The sequence below is a fragment of the Eschscholzia californica genome, unplaced genomic scaffold, assembly GCF_041429995.1.
Source record: "Eschscholzia californica isolate CP2 unplaced genomic scaffold, dmEscCali1.0.p SCAF_4, whole genome shotgun sequence".
NCBI lineage: Eukaryota > Viridiplantae > Streptophyta > Magnoliopsida > Ranunculales > Papaveraceae > Eschscholzia > Eschscholzia californica.
Genome location: NW_028238461.1, coordinates 22,016,802 through 22,044,132, shown reverse-complemented (window position 1 = coordinate 22,044,132; position 27,331 = coordinate 22,016,802). Strand labels below are relative to the sequence as shown.

General features: G+C 35.5%; 1 protein-coding gene and 2 pseudogenes across 20 annotated transcripts; 2 read left to right on the top strand and 1 right to left on the bottom strand.

Annotated features, from left to right (window-relative positions):
* Nucleotides 1-1,057: 1,057 nt before the first annotated feature.
* LOC147543657 (SEC12-like protein 2) lies at nt 1,058-26,363 on the bottom strand. 18 transcript variants are annotated; one of them, XR_015223475.1, is made up of 14 exons: nt 12,647-12,864; nt 11,629-11,680; nt 11,124-11,248; nt 10,502-10,910; nt 9,803-9,897; nt 9,310-9,460; nt 8,877-8,968; nt 8,690-8,789; nt 8,174-8,249; nt 7,974-8,094; nt 7,735-7,851; nt 7,549-7,616; nt 6,849-7,088; nt 1,058-1,149 (listed from the first exon to the last, which is right to left on the bottom strand). XR_015223475.1 is itself a non-coding variant. In XM_086635015.1 (13 exons), exons 4-13 carry the CDS (start codon nt 10,802-10,804, stop codon nt 6,988-6,990), a joined length of 1,224 nt encoding a protein of 407 aa, XP_086491141.1. In that variant the 5' UTR covers nt 10,805-10,922; nt 11,128-11,248; nt 11,649-11,791; nt 26,152-26,218; the 3' UTR covers nt 6,825-6,987. The 18 variants fall into 18 exon arrangements, 15 of the variants coding, with proteins under 15 accessions (XP_086491141.1, XP_086491147.1, XP_086491150.1 ...); XR_015223473.1 differs by having other exon boundaries at nt 10,502-10,922; nt 11,128-11,248; XR_015223474.1 differs by having other exon boundaries at nt 11,128-11,248.
* Nucleotides 13,429-22,723, top strand: LOC147543659 (putative serine/threonine-protein kinase SIS8; annotated as a pseudogene). The gene is made up of 11 exons (XR_015223539.1): nt 13,429-13,471; nt 13,717-14,174; nt 15,465-15,568; nt 15,997-17,362; nt 17,496-17,521; nt 20,129-20,197; nt 20,351-20,451; nt 21,494-21,564; nt 21,658-21,836; nt 22,390-22,439; nt 22,543-22,723. The product of XR_015223539.1 is annotated as a putative serine/threonine-protein kinase SIS8 (transcript).
* On the top strand, nt 23,621-25,374 carry LOC147543658 (peptidyl-prolyl cis-trans isomerase FKBP17-2, chloroplastic-like; annotated as a pseudogene). Its single transcript, XR_015223476.1, has 3 exons — nt 23,621-24,655; nt 24,768-24,812; nt 24,917-25,374. The product of XR_015223476.1 is annotated as a peptidyl-prolyl cis-trans isomerase FKBP17-2, chloroplastic-like (transcript).
* Nucleotides 26,364-27,331: the final 968 nt, after the last annotated feature.

Genomic DNA, 27,331 nt, shown 5'->3' with positions numbered 1-27,331 from the left:
GAAAAACGGTTGTCCGCGTATTGGCCACCAACAACAAATCTCCCATTATTAATCCATTAGAAAAAACAAATCCCTATTAAATAGGCTGGCCAACCATGTGGAAGCGTCCACAAAATTTGGGCCAACGATAGTATCCAACTGTTACAAACAAGTCATAATCAACTTTTTATACATTTTTAGGATGTGTGATCTACAACACACAATTCATTTTTAACCTGAAAATGTCCATATTGATTTTTGTTTTATACATTCAAATCAAATATATATTTTTGTTCAAGTCAAAGGAGATATGACTTCATATAGTTAAAACGTAAGCCTGTTTCAAGCTTCATCTGTCCCATGGGATGCCTTTGCGTCGAACTTCAAGTTCCAACGGGCTGCCTTGTCCTCGGGCCAGATAGACGAGAGTCATTGGGGGTGTCCCAGGGTGACTTTGGGCTCTGACAGGTAGGCAGGTTATTGGGTTATAGGATTATCTCCTGCAGATAATTTTTAGTTCCCTATCATATTTTCGTTTATATAAATGAATCCTTCCTTTGATTCATCATATGATCTAAAAGCTTAGTTCTGGGTTATGGACAAATTAGTCAAGACGTGGTATTTATCTTATTATTATAAATCATACGACAAACAATACCCTCTGAAATTTATTGGATCGGTAAACTCTTTTCACAAAATAAGTTTTCGACTTTCCAACTAGATCCTAATTACTAACCTTCTCACACCCTGGCTCCTGAAATTTACGCATAATTGAAAATGACTTAAGTCAAAACTTTATAATGTAACTTTTGTTGTTAATATACACTAGTATAGATTTTTTTTTTTGGAATTTGACTTCGATGAACGAAAGTCATTACAATAGCGTAGATAAATCAAAGACGTGATAAGCATGATATCTGCGAGATTAAACAAGAACAGACCTAAAGTCCAACTAAACTATGGCCTAAAGTCCATCTACATTATTAATGCCCTAATAATCCAAATTCAATAATCCAGAGATTTTGGAGTATATGTCAACACTTTAACTACTTGGGCAAAGTGTTGACACTGGTATAGATTTACATCATAACTCCTTTCAACAAAAAAATAGATTTACATCATAACTAAATGTCAATTTAGTTCTTAAGTCAACTTTAATTGAGTGATACACTGAGTATGGTAAAAAGAACAGAATTTTAATCTACTTCAAATAAGATCATCTAGTTGCCCCGCTCAATACAAAAGGCAGTTAGAGGAGAGAGAAAGAGTGGAGCGGAGATTTTCGTTTTGGGTGGCACTACTTATTAATTAGGATAAGTAACTTTTTTTCAGCAGTTACCGGCACGATCTTCAAATTTTAGTGGCGTAGGGATGGATCTCTACGCCGGATTTTCCTCTTTGTTTGTATAAATTTTTCAGATTTAATATTATTCATGTTGGAGTAAACACAAAGATACACGGGCAAAGATGGTGGTGGTTCGGGTAACGGTTTCTTCATCATCAATTTCCATAACAGTAAAAAGGTTCTTCTCGGATTAAAGATGATGGATCCGTCATAACAATTTCTTGATCACCATGGTTGAGTGTCTACTTAGTTCAATCTTCTTCATTAGTATAATTATGTTCACGGCCTTTAGAGTCTCTTTCGTGATCTTTAGGATCTTTAATTTGTGACCTTTAGGGTCTTTTTTATTTTTGCCATTTTGTACTCTTTTCCTTTCATGTTGTTCTTTACTTTAGTAAATCCATGTAGTACTCAAATGAGTCAAAACAATCAAAACCATGTAACTTGTTGGGTCGTATTCCTTCTTGGAATGAAATTCTGGTTTCTCTCAAAAAAATAAAAAACAGAATTTTAATTTTGCTGTTTCAAAAATATTAAAAGTCAAGTTAGCTAAGGCCTCTTTCTCAAAAAAAAAAAGAAAAAAAAAAAGTTTGCCAAGGCCTATATAATGTTGAATTCCCACCAGAATTTTATATGTGTATTACTTTCCTTGTTCAATTTTTTTAATAAATTAGTGCCTTGTTAATATAGACTTTCGCAAGATGATCCATTTGTTACGTTGGAGAAGTTATAGGGTTTATTTCCCCTCTTTATTGCCCTATTTTGATTTTGTAGTAGATGTTAGGAAGTGATGAATCTAACTAAAACTTAAAAAAATCAAAATAAAGACTTATCACTTTTAGAATTTTTCAAATTTCTGGTGAGATTTAGTAGCTCAGTATCAAACTATATAAGTTAATGTTTGGATAAAAAGTTTATTAATAGCTGAGATTTGGTCCGATATTGAGACTGATACACAAGACTAGACGATCTTTTGATTTAAATGGGTCTCGAATGATCGGTAGTAAAATCTAACATGTGTAATATTTGATCATGGGTATTAGTATTTGTTAGTAAAATCTATTCAAGAACTTCGAGAAAAGAAAGTTGGACTTGTGACAGTTGGCATTGGTGGTCCAAGTGGGTCTGGTAAAACACAAGGTACATTAAATTCTGGTACATTATTAATGTCCTAATAATCCAAATTCAATAATCCAGAGATTTTGGAGTATATGTCAACACTTTAACTACTTGGGCAACCAAGTGTTGGCACTGGTATAGATTTACATCATAACTCCTTTCAACAAAAAAATAGATTTACATCATAACTAAATGTCAATTTAGTTCTTAAGTCCACTTTAATTGAGTGATACACTGAGTATGGTAAAAAGAACAGAATTTTAATCTACTTCAAATAAGATCATCTAGTTGCCCCGCTCAATACAAAAGGCAGTTAGAGGAGAGAGAAAGAGTGGACCGGAGATTTTCGTTTTGGGTGGCGCTACTTATTAATTAGGATAAGTAACTTTTTTTCAACAGTTACCGGCACGATCTTCAAATTTTAGTGGCGTAGGGATGGATCTCTACGCCGGATTTTCCTCTTTGTTTGTATAAATTTTTCAAATTTAATATTGTTCATGTTGGAGTAAACACAAAGATACACAGGCAAAGATGGTGGTGGTTCGGGTAACGGTTTCTTCATCATCAATCGCCATAACAGTAAAAAGGTTCTTCTCGGATTAAAGATGATGGATCCGTCATAACAATTTCTTGATCACCAACTTCTTGATCACCATGGTTGAGTGTCTACTTAGTTCAATCTTCTTCATTAGTATAATTATGTTCACGGCCTTTAAAGTTTCTTTCGTGATCTTTAGGATCTTTAATTTGTGACCTTTAGGGTCTTTTTTATTTTATTTTTGCCATTTTGTACTCTTTTCCTTTCATGTTGTTCTTTACTTTAGTAAATCCATGTAGTACTCAAAGGAGTCAAAACAATCAAAACCATGTAACTTGTTGGATCGTATTCCTTCTTGAATGAAATTCTGGTTTCTCTCAAAAAAATAAAAAATAGAATTTTAATTTTGCTGTTTCAAAAATATTAAAAGTCAAGTTAGCTAAGGCCTCTTTCAAAAAAAAAAAAAAAGTTTGCCAAGGCCTATATAATGTTGAATTCCCACCACCATTCTTGCTTAGATAATTTTAAAGGCGTAGCCCTTAAGTGTTATTGGTGTCCATTTCCTTCACAACCACTCTAAAATTGGTGTTGAGAGGAGTGCGAATAAACTATAGAGATGCCTTTAAAACCACCCCCCTTCTTGCTTTCCCACACGTTAAGTAGATGTCTATCTATGGAAAGGTAACTGTCATATGTGTGCATGATGAAGGCTTATTGCTATTTATCTCTTCTTCAGTGCACTTTTCATCAACTTGTGCAAAAAAGTATACATCAACATTAGTTTACAAACTTCAAAAAAAGTATGATCATTATGGATATAGACCTTGATCTATGGTTGTAGATTACACCACCCACATCTTAAAACTCTCTTACAATTTAGGTTACATATTCAAACCTTATATGTTCGGCCTAAAAACCAATCCATTAGTTTGCCCTATATTAATTTTGCAACAAAAAGTACGGGTGAAATCAATTAAGATGCCAACAAATAAAATGTAAAGTTTGACTGGAAGGCTGAATTGACTCTAGTCAGATCTCAGATCTTCATTCGTAAAGTCTTCATTTATTCATTTTCAGTTTGGATAACTTGAAATCATGGTTATCTGTGTATTACTTTCCTTGTTCAATTTTTTTAATAAATTAGTGCCTTGTTAATATAGACTTTCGCAAGATGATCCATTTGTTATGTTGGAGAAGTTATAGGGGTTTATTTCCCCTCTTTATTGCCCTATTTTGATTTTGTAGTAGATGTTAGGAAGCGATGAATCTAACTAAAACTTAAAAAAATCAAAATAAAGACTATCACTTTTAGAATTTTTCAAATTTCTGGTGAGATTTAGGTGCTGTTTGTTTTTTTATTTATGTCTGAATCTGAATTGGCTGAAGCTGAATTGGCTGAACTGAATGGGCTGAATCTGAATTGACTTAATTATTTTACAACTAAGATGTTTGTTTTTCTAATCTGAACTATTAAGTCTGAATCAATGTTTTGTCAATTATACCCCTAAATATGATATTTATACCACAAAAAACCTATTTCACAAAACCCTAAACTCTCCTAAATCTAGAACTCCTGCCGCCCCCTTCCCTTTCTCAACCCATTACCCAATCTCAACTTTCTATTATTTCCCCCCTTCCCTTTCTCTTTGTAACACCATTAACCAAAACCTCAAACTGAGTTTTCTTTTCTTTCTCCCTCTAAACCTGACAATGGCGAATACTAGTAGCTTCTAGGTAGTTGTGTTCCGTTACTTGTTACTTCTAATGGATTTTTTTCGACAGATCTACGAAGTAGCAGCTTCAGTTTATCTCTCTCTCTCTCTCTCTATTTCCCTTTAACAGATCGGCAACGTTAAACCCTCGCCAGATCCGGCGAGGGTTCGTCTCCCTCTCTTCCTCAGTCTCTCTAACCAAAGCTCGGTTTGTGGTGGTGCGATTTGGTGTCGTTTGTCGTGTGGTGATGCGATTTGGTTTTCGGTGGTGGTGCGGTCTGTCATGTGGTGGTGCTGGTGTGGTTTTTGGTGGTGGTGCTGGTGAGGTTTTTGGTGGTGGTGCGGTCTGTCATGTGGTGGTGCTGGTGGAGAAGGAGGACAAGGAAGAAGAAGGATATAATTATGTATTTTAGATTTAAACAGGGGTACATATGTCTTTCGTAACTTTTCAGATGTTGGGTTTCATTTTCAGACTTGTTTTTATGTCTGAAAAGAATGGACCATTATTCAGCCCATTCAGACATATAATCCACTCAGACGAAATTTCAGATTTACCTAAATGTAAAAAACAAACATCTGAAATCTGAATTGGAGTTCAATTCAGATTTCAGATCTGAAATTTCAAAAAAACAAACAGCACCTTAGTAGCTCAGTATCAAACTATATAAGTTAATGTTTGTAGTCAGTCAGTTATAAACGTGCATCTACCTCAATTAGTAATGGATGTGTATCACTATCACTTGAAACCATTGACACACTTGGTGAAACATTCATGGTGTTGAGGGGGGCACAGATAGAAAAGTAACAATTCTTTGCTAGAAACTATTTTAGCAAACTTCATAGTTGTCCGTTAGCTATACTTTGTCTTGACATTGTACTTCTTCTATTTGCCATTTTCAAGTTAAATCAATCTACATACTTGTAACATGCATAATATACCCATACCTATTTTCTTTTTTTTTGGAAAGCTCTTTCGGGAGTACGTCTTTCTAATGTTGTATGGCAAAGATACCCTAGTCGTTGTACTGTGGTTTATAATAGACCCAGGCAGGCCCAGTATGATCATATCATGGACTTGAATGGGTCTAATGGTGAGCCCCCACACCTCACCACCCATGCATGTATAACTATCCCCTGTTAACTCTTCCTTCACTCCTTCCTATTTGATCTCCTTTCTTTACTGGATGTTGCCCGTCGTTCCTTACTTGAACTCCCCTTGAAAAGCAAAGCGAGCACTATCAGAGCAAAAGTGATAGTTGTGGTGCACTAGTCAGCTCACACTTCCCATTTTTCGATCCTAGTGGAGGAGAAAAAACTTGGCTATACTGCAGTTCTTGAATTATAAATTAGTGGCATACTCATATTTACTCCCGGAGTCTCGTCTCTCAGGTTAAGAACTATAAAGCATAGGCCACTTAAACAAGATGTTACTTATTGTTTTCAGTCGAGAATTGTTTAGTATCAAGTTGACGAAGTGGTTACCAAAATGACCAAGACAAACTTAGTTTCATTTAATGTTGTTGTACTTTGAATGAGAGAGAGAATTTACTAAGACTTCCATGGTTCGCTAGTAAACTTTACTTTTTGGGGGTAATTAGCTTATGCAGTTATTGTATAATATTGACGAAGTGGTTACCCAAATGACCAAAACAAACTTATTTTCATTTAATGTGGTTGTACTATAAATGAGAGAGAATTCATTCACTAAGACTTCCATGGTTCGCTAGTAAACTTTACTTTGGGGGTAATTAGCTTATGCAGTTATGGAACAGGATAGTCTAAGTCGCTGAAGCAGGATGATTAAGAGGCTTTGGCAGTCGGCAAAACCTGTGTGAGTGGAAATGGTATCTAGGGTCATAGTAACCTGATACCAGAGATGCATATTTCTTGGTTTGTGGTATTATATATCTTACAGCAGCCAGGTTCATGAACTCTTGGGGTGGAATGTTTTTTACCTGGATTATGCACCACAATCAACTTATACCTTATGACAGATGCCAATGAATGGGATTGGGCTCGCAATATCCTTGGGACATAGAACAGAGGCTTAACGGAATAAATTGTGTGCATTCGTAGTTATGAAAACTAGAGGATTATAGGTACAGGATTTAGCAAACAAAGGAGATGGTCGTAGAGATATGCTGGTTTGTAGTACTATAGAATAACTATCATTCGTGTGAAACTTGAATAGTGAGATAACTGAATTAATTCTTCTAACACTGTTTCGTAATCAAAGACTTGGTAAATTAAATGGTCTTTTCAAAGAAACCTCAAATAGAGCTCGCCTTACTTCATCAATGGAGAGGAAACCGAGTCCGAATAGGAAGTGCTTCTTTGCCGAGGTAATATGCCAGAAGAAGAACAATGAAAATAATCACCCACATCATCAATCCTCCTGTACCAATAAAATCGTTATCAGTACAGAAGCAAACCAATCAAACAACTATATCGGTATTACTATTATCAATATTATGCAGTGGATACCAGTCTCCTTCACTTGTCGTATAATATGTAAAATAGATAAATACGACATCATAGAATAATATTAAAAAAAAAAAAAAAAAAAAAAAATTTATTTCGCATTAATAGATAGCATCAAAACATAGTATTTCGGATGCCCATAATGCAAAATGTCGTAAATTGGCTCTTTCAGAAGTGAGACAAACCTTCAAGAATTTAGTATATAGAAGTTTATGTTTACTCTTTCGGAAATGAGCAAAATGGTCGAACCGAGTTACGTATCTAAAGTGTGTCAAATACAAAATATACTATTCATTAGAGAAGTAATCTGCTAATTCAACCCAATATTCCAGTTTTATATAAGGAGTAGAAATGGAAAGATAATGCATACATACCATTCTGTTTCTTCTCATTAATCAGTGTTACCCTCACACTTGAGTCCAAGGATGCAGAAATCAAGGATCTGCATTAGAAAACCAAAATGCTTCACTTTTAATATCTTTTGCAAATTTTCGATTCATACTTGAATAGCTTAAGTAATGATTAGGAGGATATAAAGTGAGGACGAGTTGGATCCTGACCTGGAATCATCAGAGAACCTCAATGCAGTAACTAAACCGAGGTGTGCTTTTCTAACCACTGAAGCAACCCTCATGTTATTGGAGTAAATTACATATACATGACCTTGAACTGTTCCGCTGCACATTTGAATAATCAGAAAGAACTATCAGTTCCACACTTTGACAGAACAAGGCGTCAAATATCTGAGATACTTCTCAGACAAATGAAAAAAATGCAGCGGCGGTTGCAAAACTTTTACATGGAAAGGAGTCGTCCGTCAGGTGAGACATTGAATGCAGAGATAGTGTCTCGCACTATTTGCTTTGAAGCAACTCTCTTCCACGAGGTGGTGTCCCAGGACACAATACTTCCTCCTCGATCTATAGAAAACGATATGGTTCAGTAGTAGGAACAAAACCAGAAAAAACATAGAATTTTCAATCGGTCGTTTCTAATTACCTCTATTTGCAGTAATATAAAGTATCTGAGTACCGCCGACGGTTTGAGAAAATCTGCAGGAGGTGAAAACCTCATCCTATAAATGAACGAGAAAAATTCCATTCAATTCCAAGACATGGAGATAAATTAGGCATCTAAAGAGTGCAAAGAATTTATTCCACGGGAAGAAAGTAACTTATGTTCTTAACAATGAAGGATAAGGCCATAATCTAATTTCAATCAGGAAAAGTGAAGAGGGAGAAATGTATACATCTTAAATTCAAGCGTGCAAAAGAAAGAAAGGAAGGAGTAGGTGGCCAGAGCTCTTACTCCTTCAACCCTTCTCCCTATGGTGTAGGCCCGCTTTTGATGTCCCAAAGGACCCTCAGCCCCAAACCATAATCTCCATAATTTTTTGTATGAGTAGAGTTACGGTCCCCAATCTATGCATATGAAAAGCCGCCGGATTTTGTAATACTTCAAAATCTTTCCTTTCTAAGAAATATTTTGTTTTAAACAAAATTGCTACATACTCACATTTTGCTTTGCCAAAGAAGCTATGGCCGTTGATGATGTTACATCCCAAATCCTACAAGGACCCCTACCACCCAGAGAAACAAGGAACTTCCCGTCTGAGCTGCATGAGAAAAATGAAATTTATGAACCTTCGAGCTCCTACAAAGCTTATAGTAGTCCAATTCAGTTAAACACTAAATTCATTAACCTGAAATCCAAATCATTCACAGATGGGTGAGCACCGGCTTTATCAAGAATGACTTTCATACTCGGCCAGTTGAAGACTCTTAAGTGCCCATCCTGCACAAACCCAAAATTTCAACATTAAGCGATTTATCATCTTGTTCAGCACTTATAATTTCTCAACTAACCTTCTATAAGAGATAGAGATTGTTATTGAGAATAAAAAGATAATAATTCCACCCAGGTGAACATAGCTTCATACACAAGAAGTATCAGGATATTTCAGTTAACTATAGAAGCAATTTGCTCCACGTATAGATTGTGGATCTGCCTCTACATGGATGAAGTGCAATCCACCTCTTGTAAACCTTGTATTTTATCACAAGTTTATAAAATAACTGTTTTTTCTTAGGTGATGCCTCTTCAAATTTCAATCATAAATAAATTCTTTAGGTTACCTCACTTCCAACAGCAAGTACAGAACCCTCTCTGTTAAAAGTCAAGGCTAATTGTTGCCCAACATTTTCCAACTGAGAGAGCACCTTCTCTGAAGATTTTAGTCCCAAATTGCAGGTGTTGTTGCTCGTTGACACCTCCCACTCAAACCATCTATATTACAATATTACCATAAGAAGTAACACATGATTCTCTTTACCAAGTAACTATTATTTACTCTAGCAACTACGCGAAAGCATGAATCATGGGCCAACAACTAAGTAAAGTAATAAAGAAATGAAGTTATTGATAACAAAGCGAAATAACTAATAGTGATATGAAGTTGAGAAATTTGAAACAGGGTTCCATCAAGTTGGGTGTGAGTTGTGACTCTAACAAATAATAGATAGACATGGTCGGATGCCCATCGTGTTAGCTACAGAAACTTCAGTTTTATACTGTTAATGCCTAAACCTAGTTAGTTACACAATAAAAAGAAAAGAAGAAGAAAAGTACCTACAACTCTCGGGGAAGGAACAAATAAGGCCTTCTCCCTGTGGGTGAACTGCCATTCTGTAAGGTAAATCAGTACCTGTCCGAAGCTTAGCTACCTAAGAACATATAGTACAAGACAATCCATTAGAACTTAAAATACATTTTCAGATTATAACAACTAGAACAATTCAACCCGAATAAATATTGAACTAACAACTGAACAGAACTGCCTAAACCTAGTTGGTTCATGTGTTCACCAATACAAAACACACATGAACCAACTTAGCTCGACGAAATCTACCCACATTGTTTCCCACCTGATGAGGCAGTTTCTAATGTGCTACTTCGAGGTGCTGTCGCATCAATGAAAAAAATGGGGCACTGAGCAGATCACTGATGAGCTACTTTGGTGCTTTATGTAGTAACTATTTCCCATAAATCCGACTTTACCATGAATATGACCTAATTAATCATATTACCCACACTGGTTTTCTTCTTTGTTGGATAACAGCTCCCACACATACAAATTCAGAGCAAAATTTAATCACCCAATTTCCCAAATCAAATTTTTATCTTTTGTGTGATGCTATAATCTAAAGACCCCTAATATTTCCATTTTATGATATAACTCCAAATCCAAATGGGACACCAAACCCTAATTCAAAATTTAGATCGGGTAGAAATTGCAAAGAACAATAAATTATCATATAAGAAATTTACCGGCTCTGGGGAGAGAGAATTAGAAGACGAATCGAATTGAGTAAGAAGGATAGAATTAGGGATCCCACTTCTGCCTTCACCACCACCACCACAAAGAACCAACGATAAATTCTGCTGAGTTGACGCCGATTCAGTCTCGTCTTGGGGTTGACCATCGTGTTCTTTTTCTTCTTCTTCTTCTTCTTCTTCTTCGTTGGGTTTCTTCTGGGTAGAGAAATTAATGGAAGGAACCCATGAAGCTCCGTAAATAGGTACTCCATATTTCTGGCAACATTGAGAATCTTCATTCATCTCCTTCACCATCTTACTTCTGTTTTCTCTACTGCTTCTCTCTCTTGATCGATCCCGCGCTCGATTTGGTCTTTCCACCGTTTGTTTCGTACTAAACTCTCAAAAGCCTTAGATCTTCCTGCAACCGAAACTAAGGTTGTGTTTGATAATAAAGCTACAACATTTGTCATCATTTGGTTTAAAAAATAAATCAGACATGTTGCTGAACTCAACTTGACCAAGAAATAGCCAGAATCAGAGTTAACCTTCATTATTCTGATTTAACTCTAACCATCAGACTCTACTGACCATCACACAGATATCATATAAACTGCAAGAAATATAAACATACTTACAGAGCTTGCAATTCTTAGATGAAAGATAAAGCAGAACTAAGCCAAGAAAGACTGAAACCAAGTGGATAATATGGTTGTCTCTTAGACTCTTTACTATGAAATAGTGGGTTCACCGCTTCACCTGCAAAATATGAAATTAGTTAGAAACTTAACACAAAACAACACAACAGAAATCAGAGAAACCAGAAAAATTAGTTAGGAGCTGAAGTTGGATTTTACAACTCATTCATCATTTATCTTACTAATAACTAAGTGTAAAAATACAAAGAATGAAGAGCCCAAACACTATGAGGGCATTTTTTTTATATATTTTTGTCACACCAAAGACTGTCGAGAGAGTACATAATTGACATGATAATGGAGTCCCAATAAATTCATTTAACAATCAAAGGCAATAAATCTAAGAGCATTTGAGAGTAGTGGCAGAGCCACCTCAAACAACCAAGGTTAATTATAAAACTTTGGCACATAATAAAATAATTATCTAGCTAGGGTACACACCTGTCTAGAACACCAAGAACCTTAGGAGCTGTTGTTTCTGATGTGTCCTTAGCTGCAAAAACAAGTTAGAAATTGAAGTTAAACATTTTATAGAAACAAGTCAAGAACAGTATAGCCAAATGACATGATAAATATGAAAATACAACTTTATTTCAATGTTGTTCTGTTTTTAGGGTTGGGAAGAATTCGAATATAACTTCAATACCTAAAACCCTCCCTTTTGGTTCTTCTCTCCACCACCCATTAATCTTAGAATGGTTAGACATCTATAAGTGTTTGATACCAGAAACCTAATTTTGACTATTACCACATCAAATATTCCAAACCTATTACCACATTACCGAACTGAGCTAATTTATGTATTAGTTCACAATTGATTGGAAACTACACAATATTTCAATTCATCAAATATTCCAAACCTATCTTTTCTCTCCCTATTTATTACTACTGAAACTCAAAATTGAGCAAATCACCAAAAGATAATCATCCCAACCTAAGGCTAACATCTACTAAAACTCATTCTCAACCAAACATCACCAAAATGGATGATTATCTTTTGTTGATGTTAGCCTTAGGTTGGGATGTTTTCTAGGGACTTATCCTGGCAGGACACTCACACCTTCTCAAATCTTCCAAACCTATCATTTATCTCCCTATTTATTACTACTCCTAAATCAAATCAAGAAACAAATATTGAATCATATTAAAGATTTTGTTATTAGAAAACTGTGAGCAAAGAAAGAAGAAGAAATAATAACTCAAAAGTTACAAGTAAATTGCATTTGAAGACAAATCGGTGCATAAACAACTATAATACAAAAGTTACAGCAAAAAAAAAAAACTATTAATGGAGCTTCTCACATAGTAGCAATCTGACCTAATCACTAGTGATTATTTCGAACCAGCAAAACCCTAACCCTAATTCGAGTTACCAACTTTACTATGGAGTACAAGAGAGAAAACCTAAAAACAGAAACCCTAGTTCGTTCGAAAGGAGAGAGAGTGAATGAAGGCATACCTTTTAGTCGAAAACGCGAGCTGCTCGGCTTCGTGCTTGATTCCTGGTGGTTGATTTCAACAAAAGAGCATTATCATCGAGTTGGTTTCATTGAGGGTTTAGAAGAAAATCAGGCAGTTGAGCACAATTATTCAGTATAAGCAGATCAAAAGAGTGAACAAGAATGCAAAAGCCTCTGTAATGAACCAGCTCCAACGATTGCCTTATAGGCCTTCTCTTGTCAAAAACTCATATCTTTGGCAATGGCAATGGCAACAGATAGACGCAACTAGGTCCCATCCTTCGTAGTTGGGCCCCATAAATATTGGAACTGTAGTCCTTAAATTCTCCACGTGGAGAAAACATCAGTTCGTTGATGCTCTAAGTTTCCATGCCAAAAACATACCTGGAGATTGATCACTTGTCTTGGCTTAACCAATTTGTTGACAATATCGAACTCGCGAAATTAGAACCTCCTTTTCTTTTTCTCCATTTCATCTATATATTTAAGATGTCGAACGACCTTTCTTAAGTTGTTTTTTCTTCCTCAGATTATAAGTTTATGAGTTATGACATTATAGTTCTTTTTATACTGGATAAATATGCATCGTATGCATAGTCTTAAATCTTCCAAAGTCTTAAGACCGTGTTTCACCAAACTGCCGTTGCTCTCAGCTTCAAAGTCCAAAATTAATAGTTTGTATATTATAAGAATCTTGATTATATTACTATCTAGTATTTGGGAAAACCATGTGACAATGTTCTCCTAAATGTATAATTCTCCCACCCATTTTTGAGATATCATGTCAAGTTGTTCCATAATAACAGCAAATTCAGCACCGCCTTGTGAGTTGGGGCCAATGAGGTGCAAAATATTGGATGATTGGTGATTTTGTGCACAATGTTATCCTTTGTCCTTCAAGAAAGTGTACAAGAGCAAAATAAATCTGACAGACTATCAAAAAATATTTTTAAGTTTTGAATCTATCAGGTCCTCATTCCTTGGTTGGCAAGTTAATAATGTTTTATATGATTCATTATTTCCTAAAGTTCTCTTCCATTATATCTTTTTAGTTGGCTTAATATTGTAGATTTATATGTTTTTCCACAGAATTACAATGCTCTTGGTTATGATGACAAGATCTTAGATGGTTTCTATGATTTATATGGGATACTGGCTGAGTCCACATCTGAGAAGATGCCTTCACTTGTTGATCTGCAAGGAACACCAATATCAGATAATATCAGTTGGGAAGCAGTGCTGGTCAATAGAGCTGCTGATGCTAACCTCTTAAAACTTGAACAAAGGGCTCTGGTGATGGCTATGGAGTCAAGGTCGGACTCTTTAGGTTTTGTTGGCAGTGATTTGGTTCAAAAAACGGCTTCTTTGGTTGCTGACTTCATGGGTGGACCAGTAGGGGATCCAGATAGCATGTTGAAAGCATGGAGAGATCTTAGTAACCGACTAAAAGCAACTATAGGGAGCATGGTGCTGCCTCTTGGTTCTTTGACAACAGGTTTGGCTCGGCATCGTGCACTTCTCTTTAAGGTAGGTACTCCTCTTTTAAGCATCGGTTCTTAACCTACTTAATTTGTGATACCACAAAACTTTTGTTATTTTACTTGTAAATAATCTTTGTTTAATATGGTTCCAAGATATTGGCAATTTGGCATCGGTAAACAGATGAATCAAGTGGTACTGGTATATGGTATTTGTTTCTTCTTGGTTTATGTTTTGCTTCTTCTATTTGGATAATGCATTCTGCATGCATTAGTTTTTTACCTTACTATTACATTTTGAAAATTTACTTGTGGTCGCGAAGGCAAACCTTCGGAAGCCCCCAATACACCATCGCCCAGATCTCTGTCGCGATACCTCATATTCAACCCAAATTTTATAGACGATTAAAAGTAAGTAGGGAACATATTTAAGAAGTGCAAAACCTTCCCAAAAGCATAGTTATAGCAAATCATAAACATAAGAAGACGTATAATGTGGAAAAGTGATTCTTGTTTCTAACATTTCATGAAATAATCCATGGAGGATGGAGGAGCAAACCAAGTTCTTTTAAGAAATTTTAATCAATTGTTAGGCTGTGTTTGTGCTTGCTATGGACAAAAGTACATTTATTACTTTATTTACCGAACGGTAAAAATTAAGAAGGTATATTTTTAATATTATATGCAATTGATTTTCAAGCAAATTATGAGAAGCAGCTCAAGGGATTCTTCAGAAAGTTGTTTCCAAAACTTGATTGTTGGAAAACAAAGCTATAACTAGCAGCAGTTAAAAGCCAATGCTAGAACTTAGAACGTAGATGTACTACGAAAAAATTTCATCTAGACGAAGCATAAGTTGAACGTACATACAGGGAATATTAGGAAGTCCATATACATGGTGGCTAATCTTCTTACATAAATGAATATTAATGGTTTTTATCGTCTCATCTTCGTGATTGTTAGCGTTTTACTGCTCAAGTGAAGGGCTTCCCTAGCTTTAATAAGAAAACTATAGAGCATCAGTTACATATCTAACCTGATATAGCTGCCTTCGGAGTTGTTTGATTTTGCAATTGAACTATATAGTCTTCTTACCTGACTTTTTTGTCAGCTTTATTGTAAAATTACATGAATTGTTTAATATTATTACCTGATTTTTTCACGACATTGACATTCTTTGGAACATGGCGCTTGTCTTTTCAATTCGAAAGATCCTAACTTTCTAAGTGTTTGTTTTCTTTTCCTGTTTTAAGTTATTCTTGATGTTGGCATAAATAGTCAATATACTGCTAACGCTAAAAGTGCAAAATTAACCTTTTGGTTTTAAATTGAGTTGTAGGTTTTGGCGGATAGTGTGGGCATCCCATGCTGGTTAGTTAAAGGACAGCAGTTAACTGGTTCTCATGATGCGGCGATGAATATCATACGGCTCGATGATGGAAGGTAATCCCTTTTCCCTCCTCACTTGGTTGGTTTTGTTATTTTAACTTCTCTTAGAATAAAATCATGCCTGCGGTCAGTATTTTTTAATGGGGGTGTGGTTTTTTTATTTTTGATGTATTATGGTTTGTGCATCAAATTGAAACGTCCTAAATTCTAAGAACCCATATTTTGTCCGCAGTAAACTTTTCCGATTCATGTATATATATTATATATTCAATTTTTTGTATTCTAGTTATATCTTAGTTCCTATACCGTGAGATAATTGAACCCTTTTAAAGACGAATTCATCATAATATTTAACATGATATCTATATTTATTCATTTTAAGTTTAATTTATTTTATGTTTTGTGGACGAAAGTTTATAATCTTAAACGTGTGAATTGAGGACAATAATGTGAATGATACCATGTTATTGAACAAATAACAGGAAGAAAGAGGCAGCAATCTGATAAATAAGCTGGTGATCTAATGGCAGCGCCAGGAACGCTTATCCCGGCTGATGCAACAGGACCCTAAATAGCATGTGAAGAACCTTACGTTCCTGTCTCTCCGTTTCTTAGAGATATTGACAATTCTCATATACCCTCTTCCAGTGGCGAAGTTACAACTTCAATAGAGGGAGTTCAGAGATTGAAGATACAAATAAGATATCAAGGTCCACGAATCAAGGCTCTACTGGAAATCAGTTGGATAGCACAGATAGTTCAAGTGAGGTTAGAGGTCTCGAAAATTTAGAAGTTGGGTCTTCACAAGAATCTTTCAAATCCAACTTGGAAGTTAAGTTGTCTAATGATTTAGCAAATCAAAGAAAGCTTGAGAAGCCTATGGCTCGGGAGCTTTCAAACAGACACACTCATCCTTTCATTTACGCAAGATCTCCTTCCTGGACTGAAGGTTTGAGTTCCCCAGCAGCACGTAAAATGAAAGTGAAGGATGTTTCACAATACATGATTAATGCTGCAAAAGAGAACCCACAGTTAGCTCAAAAGCTTCATGATGTATTTCTTGAAAGTGGTGTTGTTGCACCTCCTGACTTGTTCACTGAAGTTTATAACGAACATGCAAATGCATTGGTGGTCGAAGAAAGGAACCAGAGAGAAAAAGATGAAGAGAGAAGACGAAGGGATGGTATTCGGCGTAAGGGCGAAAGAAATATTCCACCCCTTCCTCACCAAGGTGTGAGATCTAAAGCTGGTCCGCTCAAACCAGAATTGGATCATCTAAAGCCCGTGGAGGGGTTGGGCTTTAGCAGCTCATTAGACGCCTTGGAAGGAACTGGATTGCCTCGTTTATCAGATTCTGAAGTGTCCGTTGCTTTAGGGCAGGAAACTCCGCCGGTGAAGTTCGCAAAACAAGTGCCTGTTGCTGCCGCTGCTGCTGCAGCAACAGCAGCAGTCGTTGCATCTTCAATGGTTGTTGCTGCAGCTAAATCAAACATGGATTCAAGCCTTGAAGTTCCTGTAGCAGCTGCAGCAACTCTACTGCTGCAGCATGTGTTGCAACAACTGCAGTTCGTAGACGATATGAGCAATTCGAAATTCCCGGTCAAGTGCCTACTAGTCCTTCGGGCTTTGATGATATGGAAAGTGTACGAGTTGATGAAACTGCAGATGGTGGAAAGATTGAGCCACGAGGAAGTGAGGAACAAGATCATGATGTGGTTCCCGAAGCTGATAGAGGCTCGGATAAATCAACGGGAAATGAAAGCGCAAGATCTGATACAACACTTGATGATGTTGCAGAGTGGGAAATACCGTGGGAAGAGATCAGTTTGGGTGAACGTATTGGCCTTGGTATGGAACTATGCATTTCCTTAATTCAAATTTATGTTCGAAATGATGACATCAGGTTAACAAGTTGTATTTACTTTTATAATGGTTTATGTGCATCACCTTGTTTCTTTATCCACTGGATCATATGGAGAAGTGTACCATGGGGATTGGCATGGAACAGTGAGTTCCTAAACGATGATTCTGATTTTTCTTTTCTTTTTAGTGGTATCTTCTGTTACTAAATAAGAATTAAAAATTTGTGCTCACTAGATAGAATTGTAATATCATTCTGAGAAGGATAAAGGAGCATGTCATGATGTAGCTGTGTCATGGAATGTCTTAGCAAACAAGTCCCATTTCGGGACTTTGTATTTGAAATTGTTAAATAATGTACTCATCAGATCTGCCCTTAAAATACCTCATTCCTGAGCACTTATTTGGACCACTTACAGTATAAAATAAACAAGGCTGAGCTTTCAATCTCCGCTAAAATTATTTATATCCTCATAACCTATGGAGAAACACCTTGTTTCTTAATACTAAAAAGGGTAACTGAGTTTACAATGTAGAATGAGTCAAAGATCCATAAAACCATCCCTTAATTGGCCAACCATCCAAGCCAGGAAGAAAATAAGGTGCAGGTCCAAATTACCCAGATTTGTTGGGCCCAAGAAAAAAATGACAGGCCATTTCTTCTAATACCCTAAACACCCTTTAAGCTTATTCATTGACTCTCTTCTCTGTTTTAATTTTTGTTTCTCTCTCTACGCCTTTATCTCTCCTGGATTATCTCTCCACTCTAACTTTCCAAATGAGTAACCAAATCTTTAGATCTAGATTTTTTGATGTTTGATTTTTCTTCAAGAAAGCTTCAAGAAAGCAGCTGCTCCCATCAAAGTTTCTTCACGACATAAAGTTTAGATTTAATTTTTTTTTTTTATGCAGATTGATAACCAACAAGTTTAGATTATGATTCTGGAGAGAGATTCGTTAGATTTAGAGAGAGAAATTCATCACCAAGTTTAGATTTGTTTTTTTAATCTCTCTTGCAGTATAACAAGCTGAAAATCAACAAAAAGTTCAAACCAAATTTTTTCTGTAGCCTGGAGATCAAAGAGGCTTAGATCTGAAATCAAGACTCAAATTTTGTTGGATACTTTAGTGACACTGACTTGGTAAGGAAGACATCTGGAGCGATGTATGATGCTTTTAAGAATAATTCTAGTTTGGATGTTGGTTAAAAAAAATTAAGAACAATATGATTTTTGGATTTAAAACAAATTGGGTCAGATGGTTGAAGAGTCGGATGTAGAAGATTTTGGTATTTTTGTATCTTTGAAGACTTTTTGGTGAAATTGTATTATGTAATTTACACAACCAAATTTCGTATAAATTTTCATTAACAAAAATACATTTTGAAAGAAATGTATAGGACATTTCATTATGTACTGTACATAATAACATTTCCCATAAATTTTCATTTAAAAAATTTCTGTTATGGAAGGAATGTATATGACATTTTTGTATGTATTGGGATGATGATAATGATGATATTGGGAGAGATTGTGTATTTTTCCAGTTTTTAGTATCGTATATATTCCCGCAATTAGATGATTATTTGAAAGAAAAAATATTTTATTTATAGTACATTCGAAAATGTCCCGTACATTTCAAAATTTTCTATATATGTTAAGAAGGCAAAACATAGGAAAAAAAGTTACATTACAATATGCACCGTAAATTCGTAAATGTCTAGTAAATATCATATATATTCCCGTATTTAGATGATTATGCGAAAGAAAAATTATTTTAGTTATAGTACATTCGAAAATGTCCCGTACATTTTAAAATTTTCTATTTATGTTAAGAAGGCAAAGTATAGGAAAAAAAATTTATATTAAGCGTCGTACTAAATGCCCGGTAAATATTACTATATATGTTCCCGTATTTAGATAATTATGTGAAATAAAAATTATGCTATTTATAGTACATTCCCAGATGTCCCGTACATTTCAATATTTTGTGTGCGTATTAAGAAGGCAAGGTATAGAAAAAAAAAAGTTATATTATCCACTTTCGCGCTTGAAAAATTATATTATGCAAAGCACATTTGTAAATGTCTTGTACACTATGAGAATATCATAAAATTAATCAAGGGATTATATTATATGTAGTCAAAAATTAATTAAGGGATTATATTATGTGTAGTACATTTTCAAATGTACTCTAAATTTCATAATGTCATGTGCAATTTCTTATAATTTTTATTTTTAAGAGATTTAAAATTTTAGAATTTTTTCTGGGAACAAACATGTGTATGGAAAACAAAATCTAGTAAAAAGAAACAAAATCTGCAAAAAAAGAAAAAAAGGTAGAGAGAAAATGTAAAAGAGTAAAGAGAGAAAGCTGTTAAAAGCACGAAAAAATTGGTGAAAAAATTACTCTCAGATTACGAGAGAGAGAGAGAGAGAGAGAGAGAAAAAATAGGAGTAGAGAGAGGGAAGTTACGTGAGGAGAGAAAAGTACGGTGAAATATTTAGGGAAGTTGTTGATGGCATTGCTGTAATTTTCGAGTGGCAAATTTTGTAAATAACTGAAAATGTTTCCTTATTTTTGTAAACTCACTTTCTGCCCTGACACATAAGACCTGAATCTCTTTTTTCTTCTGCAAAGAACCTCTTCCCTATTTCAAACAATGAATTGGATGTTTTGCTCAACCCCTCAATGTATTTTTCTTTTTAGATATCTTATTGATCTTACACAACTATGGGTCTTCAATCTTATCAGGAAGTAGCTGTGAAGAAGTTTTTGGACCAAGGCATTTCTGGCGATGCACTTGAAGAATTCAGAAGTGAGGTACCTGTTTGTCTCTCCGTCTCTCTCTCTGCCTCTGTCTGGCTGTCTCTCTTTCTCTCACACACAAACGCGAACAAAAAAATGATGCGCGAATTATGCACTTGGTGCTTGGTAAAAGATTTAGAACATTCATACAATTTTGTGTTTCTCAAGGTCCGGATAATGAAAAGATTGCGACATCCAAATGTTGTGCTCTTCATGGGAGCTGTCACCCGCTCTCCAAATCTTTCAATTGTCACAGAATTTCTTCCCAGGTATGTTGGTTTATAAGTCATATATATTTGTACTGATTTCTGTATTCTCAATGAGTGTTTCCACACAATTCTTGGTTAATTCATGCACGGGATGTCGTTGAGACCTATACAAAAAGGACATAGGTACATGTATCCGCCCCTAATGCCGGTGCGATGTTGCAGATATGGGGACAAAAAGATCATTATGGGATATTGGTGTTCTTGTATTTTCTTGGTTTAGCATTTTCTACTTTAATACTTTTAGGTCAATCCTGCCGCTTGAAGAATACAAAAGATGCTAAGTTAGTCTGGTGTTTAATATTTGTACAGTCTTAGCACCAATTTACACAAGTCACAGAAAATGCACATAAAATCTGAAATCGTACCGCCAATATTATTAAAATTTAAAAGTATTGGGCATGAGTATGCAAGTGGACCGAGTGTCAAATACGAGATTTCTTTTTTTTTTTTTTTAAATTTGAATTAATACGAGAATTCAATTTCCGACATGTCAATATCCGAAAGAGTAATCTTCCTGTTACACAGGTTGAAACTATAGGAATTTGAATGGTTTCCGATGTGTTTACTATGAGTCAACTGATAACTTTATGTTGTTGATTCGTAATCTAAGATTGGTTTCTTTATTGGCTTAAAATGCAAATATTGCTTTTCTTGATCGTGCAAGAGTTCCGTTCTCCTCGTGCTTTTTTAAAGTATATTCTTGTGATAGGTTAATAATATTGTTCATACTTTGTGTGTGATTGCCTGGTCTAAATTGATAAAATGTTAAAGTTATGCTGCAAATATTCCATCTATTGTGTATAATGAAATTAACAAGTGAAGGTGCCTTAAATCTGTTCATCCTTTTATATGAGTGACTAAAACGATATTTGATTTGAAGGAAGAGGAACTAGGTTATCATTTTTGTAGTTTAATTCGCTTTTACTTAGTTTTTTCCTTTGCATGGATGTACTTATGTATCACTATTTATTTAGGGCATGGTTTTGTTAATATTTTAGAATCTGTTATTGGAATTGAATTGTTAATATTTTTTCTCTTGCAGAGGTAGTTTGTACAGGTTAATTCACCGCCCGAGCACTCAATTGGATGAGAGGAGGCGTATTTGTATGATCCATCATAATCACCCCTCTTTTAAAATACTTTTTAATAATAAACTTGATGAGTGGGTGGTTCCTGGTTATTTGAGTAACTTTTATCATTTATAACTGGATATTCAGGCCCGGGGTATGAACTATTTGCACACTTGCACACCAGTAATAGTTCATCGTGATTTGAAGTCGCCAAATTTACTTGTTGATAAAAATTGGGTTGTCAAGGTCTGTGATTTCGGATTATCAAGAATGAAGCATAGTACATTTTTATCTTCAAGGTCAACTGCTGGAACGGTAAGCCATATAGAATTCTCTTATGTCTGTTATTGTAGTAGTCATTGAGGCATACGAATGAGGCACTTCATTTTCATTGATGTTCGGGAAACTGCTGGAACATATTCTGTTCCAGGTTGTTTCATTAACTATAGCGGTACTTGTTAAGTTGTTGGACGTCCAACTCAGGACCAATTAGCGATGGCCAATGAGCGGAGAGGCCCTATATTATATTGTTGATCATGAGACTGTTCTTTATCCATGTGGGACTATTCACATTCCCCCTCACGTGTAGCTTTCTTCGAACCCCACATGTCTTTTTTGTTGGGTGACATGGAGCACATTGATGTGTAGGTGGGCCTATTATATGTAGGCCTAGATCTGACTCCATCTTAAATTTGTGGACATCCAGGTCAAAACAAATTGACAATGAGTGGGAGATCCTCGATAATATATCATGATTATGACAGTACCCTTTGTTGATGCGGGACTATTTCTAACTGACAATCGATATCCCCTTCTTATTAAATTAGGTTCTCGTTAGCATGAATTTTTTTTTTCGTTCTCTTCACAGGCTGAATGGATGGCTCCTGAAGTTTTACGCAATGAGCCTTCAGACGAAAAGTACGTCTGCTTCTTTTTGCTGTGAAAGTTTGAGCTTCAGTTGTAGTTTGAAATATTTTTAGTATTTCAACTCATTTACAGAAACCGGTACGGAACTTTGCAGGTGTGATGTTTATAGCTTTGGAGTGATATTATGGGAGCTCACAACTATGCAACAACCATGGGGAGGGATGAACCCCATGCAAGTTGTTGGAGCTGTGGGATTTCAGCATCGTCGTCTTGATGTTCCAAATGACATGGATCCTGTTGTTGCAGACATTATAAGGAAATGCTGGCAAACGTAAGCATAATATCTCCAACTCTTTCAACCTTAATAAACTGATATCCACGTCTTCGTGAAATACCCAAAGATTGTTTTTTTTTTTTTTGAGAAATCGACTACGATCTACGTTAGTTGTTACGAGGCATTGATACATTATTAAGATGTGATGAGCACGATAACCGCCTAAGTTAAACCATTAATTAAATAGGCCTAAAGCCCGACAACAAAGAGCCAAAAGCCCGACAACATCTACTTTATTTAGTGCTTAAATTACATGGGATAAATCTTGGTGATAAACTGCTTCCACCGAGACTCGATCCCAAGACCTCATGGGCTTAAGAGGGATGTCCTACCACTACAACGAAGGGTGGTCGACCCCAAAGATTGTTAATCACTGCTTAGTTCTCATTTTGGTCTTCGAGACTATTCGTTCATGGGGTCTTCTCGATCCTAATTAATGAGAGTGATAAAAAATATATAGAACTCGCCTCTCGGCAGACTTACCCAAGATTAATTGCCATAGCCTCGAGTGGGTATTCTCTGGTTAGTTTCCACTCTCAATTATGAAATCCTGTTAAGTCGAAATAACTCTTTGTTTGAACTAAACACTTCCTTTGAAAAATTTATGATTTTATCTGATATCCATTGATCAAGGTTGGATTCAGATAATGTTAACATAAGTATTATTTTTATTAAGCTTTCCTGAATAGTACAGGAGTTATACATGTAATTAAACATATTTAACAGGTTTTAAAACGTCGTTCTTGGTGGAAAATTGTAGAGATCCAAAATTACGACCTTCATTTACGGAGATAATGGCAGCTTTGAAGCCATTACAGAAGCCAATAACAAGCTCCCAAGTTCCTAGACCGAGAAACAGTGGGCAGGAGAAGGTGAGCTCATTGAAGGACACAGAAGGTTGATCGTGATGAAGGGTAACCATTGGGAAAAATTCCATCGTCCCGAGTACCCGACAGTTAACCTTGACAGAATCACAAGAATGTGGGTCTGTCTTGAATCATTTGAGCTAAATGTAAGAACAAAAGAAAGAGATTGATCGAAGATCATGACCAACTTATTCTTCAGTTTGAAACGATATGATTCTATTCTTTGATTTTCTGTCTAGTATTTTTGGCTTGTTGATGAAAGGGCAATTGTGTATATTATTTGCTTGTAATGAATGATGTACATTTAAATTTGGCCATCTGAAAATTGGTTTGTCAGATCTTAATTGGTTCAGTTGATTTTGAACCCAGGAACTAGTTTTACATTTCCCTGTTCTATTCTGTTCGTCGTCAGCGAACCAGAACCACTGTTTGTTATTTGGTTCTGGTTCTCAGTTCATTTACACAAGAAATTCTTAGAGTTAGCTAAAAACCGATGGCAAAAGGATGAAGTTTGGTAAACCAGTTATGAACTGTAACGGGTTGGTTCCGGTTCTGTGAGATTAACCATGGATAACCCTAGATAGAAAGAGAGCAGGAAGACCACATGAGAAGGATAAGGTACTAAAGTAGTACTTGTTCTCTCTTTTATTCACATTACCGAAATTTCATAGCTACCTGCAATAATGGCTACCTTCTTTGGTTCTCCACCTGCACTTTCTCAATCTGTCAACCGAATTCACCACCTCTCATCGTCTGCACAACCACCGCCACCACCACCAAATCCTGCAACACCGCAACCCCCCACAACCTCCACCATCACAACAACTTCAATCTCAAACTTCGTCACCCCTCAGTGTAACTTCGTCGGACCAGCAACCTCCAACATCTATCAACTCACAAAAACAAAGAAAACCCAAAGTTGAGTCCACAGATTGGATAGCTTCTTCATTAACGAGACGGTTTGGACTTGGTGCTGGTCTTGCATGGGCTGCTTTTCTCGTTTTTGGTGTAGTTTCTGAACAAATCAAAACTCGTCTCGAAGTCTCACAAGAGGAAGCAAACACTAGGCCAGTAGTAGCACTTACATATATATATATATATATATATATATATATATATATATATCATCTTTGTTACATTGTTATTCATCTCTGTTAACTGTTTGATCTCTGTTTGCAGGGATGTAGAGAAAGAAGAAGAGGTCTTACTGCCTAATGGGATAAGGTAAAACTTGAAAACAAGCTATTTCTTCACTAGTTTACATATTAAACAGTCTAAATTAGCTTACTAATTTGTTCTTTTTTCTCATCTTTCGTAAAATGAAATAGGTACTATGAAATTAGAGTAGGCGGTGGAGCTACGCCGAGGAAAGGAGACTTAGTAGTGATCGATCTTAAAGGAAAAATTGAAGGCAAAAATGAAGTATTCGTTGACACATTCGAAAAAGATGTGAAGCCATTAGCACTTGTAATGGGTTCAAGGCCTTATAGTAAAGGAATGTGTGAAGGGATAGAATATGTTTTGAAGTCAATGAAAAATGGAGGTAAAAGGAGAGTTATAGTCCCTCCTAGTTTAGGATTTGGAGAGAATGGTGCAGAGTTGAGTTTAGGAATTCAAATACCTCCATCGGCAACACTCGAATATATCGTTGAAGTTGATAAAGTTTCAATTGCTCCCGCTTAATGTCCTAGTTTTGTAAGAGAGTCTAACGATGATGATCGGTGATACGAAGAAAAATAATGTAGCTTACTTGTTTTATATAATAAACTCGGCTTTTTTTTTCCAATTAGAATTTCTTTATATTTATGATTGAGGGAATAAAAAAAGATGAATGCAGCTTGTTCAATTGCTATATAAATGTCAACGGTTGGCAGCCCAAGTGGTTTCAAGGTGTTGACATAAACTCCAGAAATCCCTGGAGGTCTCAGGTTCAAATCCCAGAGAAGGTGGAATCTTTGGTTATGATTTGGGATTATAAGGGTGTAAATAATGTAGTTGGGCTTTAGGCCATTATCTTGTTGGGCTATAGGCCCGGTCCTGTTTCCGTTTGTGTGGGCAGTTATTGAGCGTATCACATCTTTGATGTATCAATGCCAAATGTAACGACATACGTTGATCGTAGTCGACTTCCAAAAAAAAAAAAAAATTGCTATATAATGTGTTAGAAGAAGTGGGGTTGAGGTGGGGGCATCTTCTAGTCCAAGAAAGACATAAAAAAGAAGTGGTTTTCAATGTTCCACGCAATCCAAGATTTTGGATAACTCTGCCTTTTCCTTTTCTTCGGGCCAATGCTATTCACAATGCCCTTTTGTTAGACTCATAGTGTACTAATATATTTCTAAGTTTGAACAAATGTTAAGGAGGGTAGTGAATGGGATATTTGGAGATTTGAAGAGTCTACCCATTGTAAACATTGGATTGAGTATATAAATGTCTCTTACATTGAATTGACTCATCTTGAGAAACATTTGTCTTTAAACTGGATGCTTGTATTCTTAGCCTATGCATCAAGAGGCTTAAGCTTTTTTCTTTATGAAGTTGTAAATTTAGAAAGGGATATAACCAGAGAGAGGAGAGACAAATTTTAATTCTGTAAAATTTTTTTTAAAAAAAAAATATATTATTTTGGTGGAAATACTAGACAGGGAAATTAAAATATATTGTTTATTTCGATCGAAGTATTTTGAAATTTAATTTCTTGATCAAAACACGTAGTAGAAAGACCTTTTTGTGAAGAAATATCTGTGAAATTTCCGTAATATTTTTTTTAACAAATCAAGTAACAAAATATTATTTTAATATTATTAACAATGATAGTTGTTAAACTAGTATATACTAACAATAATAATTATAACAGTAAGTCTACTTATCTTCATAAGGACCGTTGACCAATATTCAATTGTATTATGTATAATTGCTACTTGGGTTCAAAATAATATCGAAATTATAAATTAAGTCATTTTTTTTTTATACTGGAGACATCTAGCAATAAAATTATCTTCTCTCTCGAAAAAAAGATTCTGGGGTTTTTGGTTTCTCTTGTTGTTTATCTTCTTCTTGTAGTCTATATAGCCGACTTTCCCTCCAGTTCTTTCTCCTGCTTCATATTTCTCTCCAGATCTCTGTTTGCTCGAAAAAAAAATCAAGGTTTGGTTCTGAAAAATATTAAGATTTTCGTTTTGAGAACATCCAAATCAGGATATAAAACGATTTTGAAGCATCTTGACCTGAATGTATATTCAACAAAAAATTGTATGCATGCACACACACAGGCAAATAAGTTTCAAAATAGAGTAAGCAAAATATCTTGACATTGACCGACTCCATTCTAATGCTTCTTACTCACGGCTAGATTGCATTCATTTTATCCATTTTTTTATCGTTCCGTGTAGTTGTTGAGCCAAATACTAGTCATCCTTGACCAGTAAGAAATCAATCAATTGTCTTCGGTAGCACCTGCTGGAACCCTGAACACGCTCAGTACCAACCTTGATTTTTGGAGGGCTCTAGGCGTATTAGTCTTTGTCTTTGTTATGATATTTAAGAAATGATATATCTTACAGGAGTCGAACATTAGACCTTACATTTTCTGACCAACTACTCTACCAACTATACTATCCAAACAAACTTAAATTGATATATGTGTGAATAAGAAAATACATATAATAACACTATCTATTTATAATGTTATATAGATTGGGGGCCCTTAAATTTGGGGGGTCTAAGCGGCCCCTAGGTTCAGG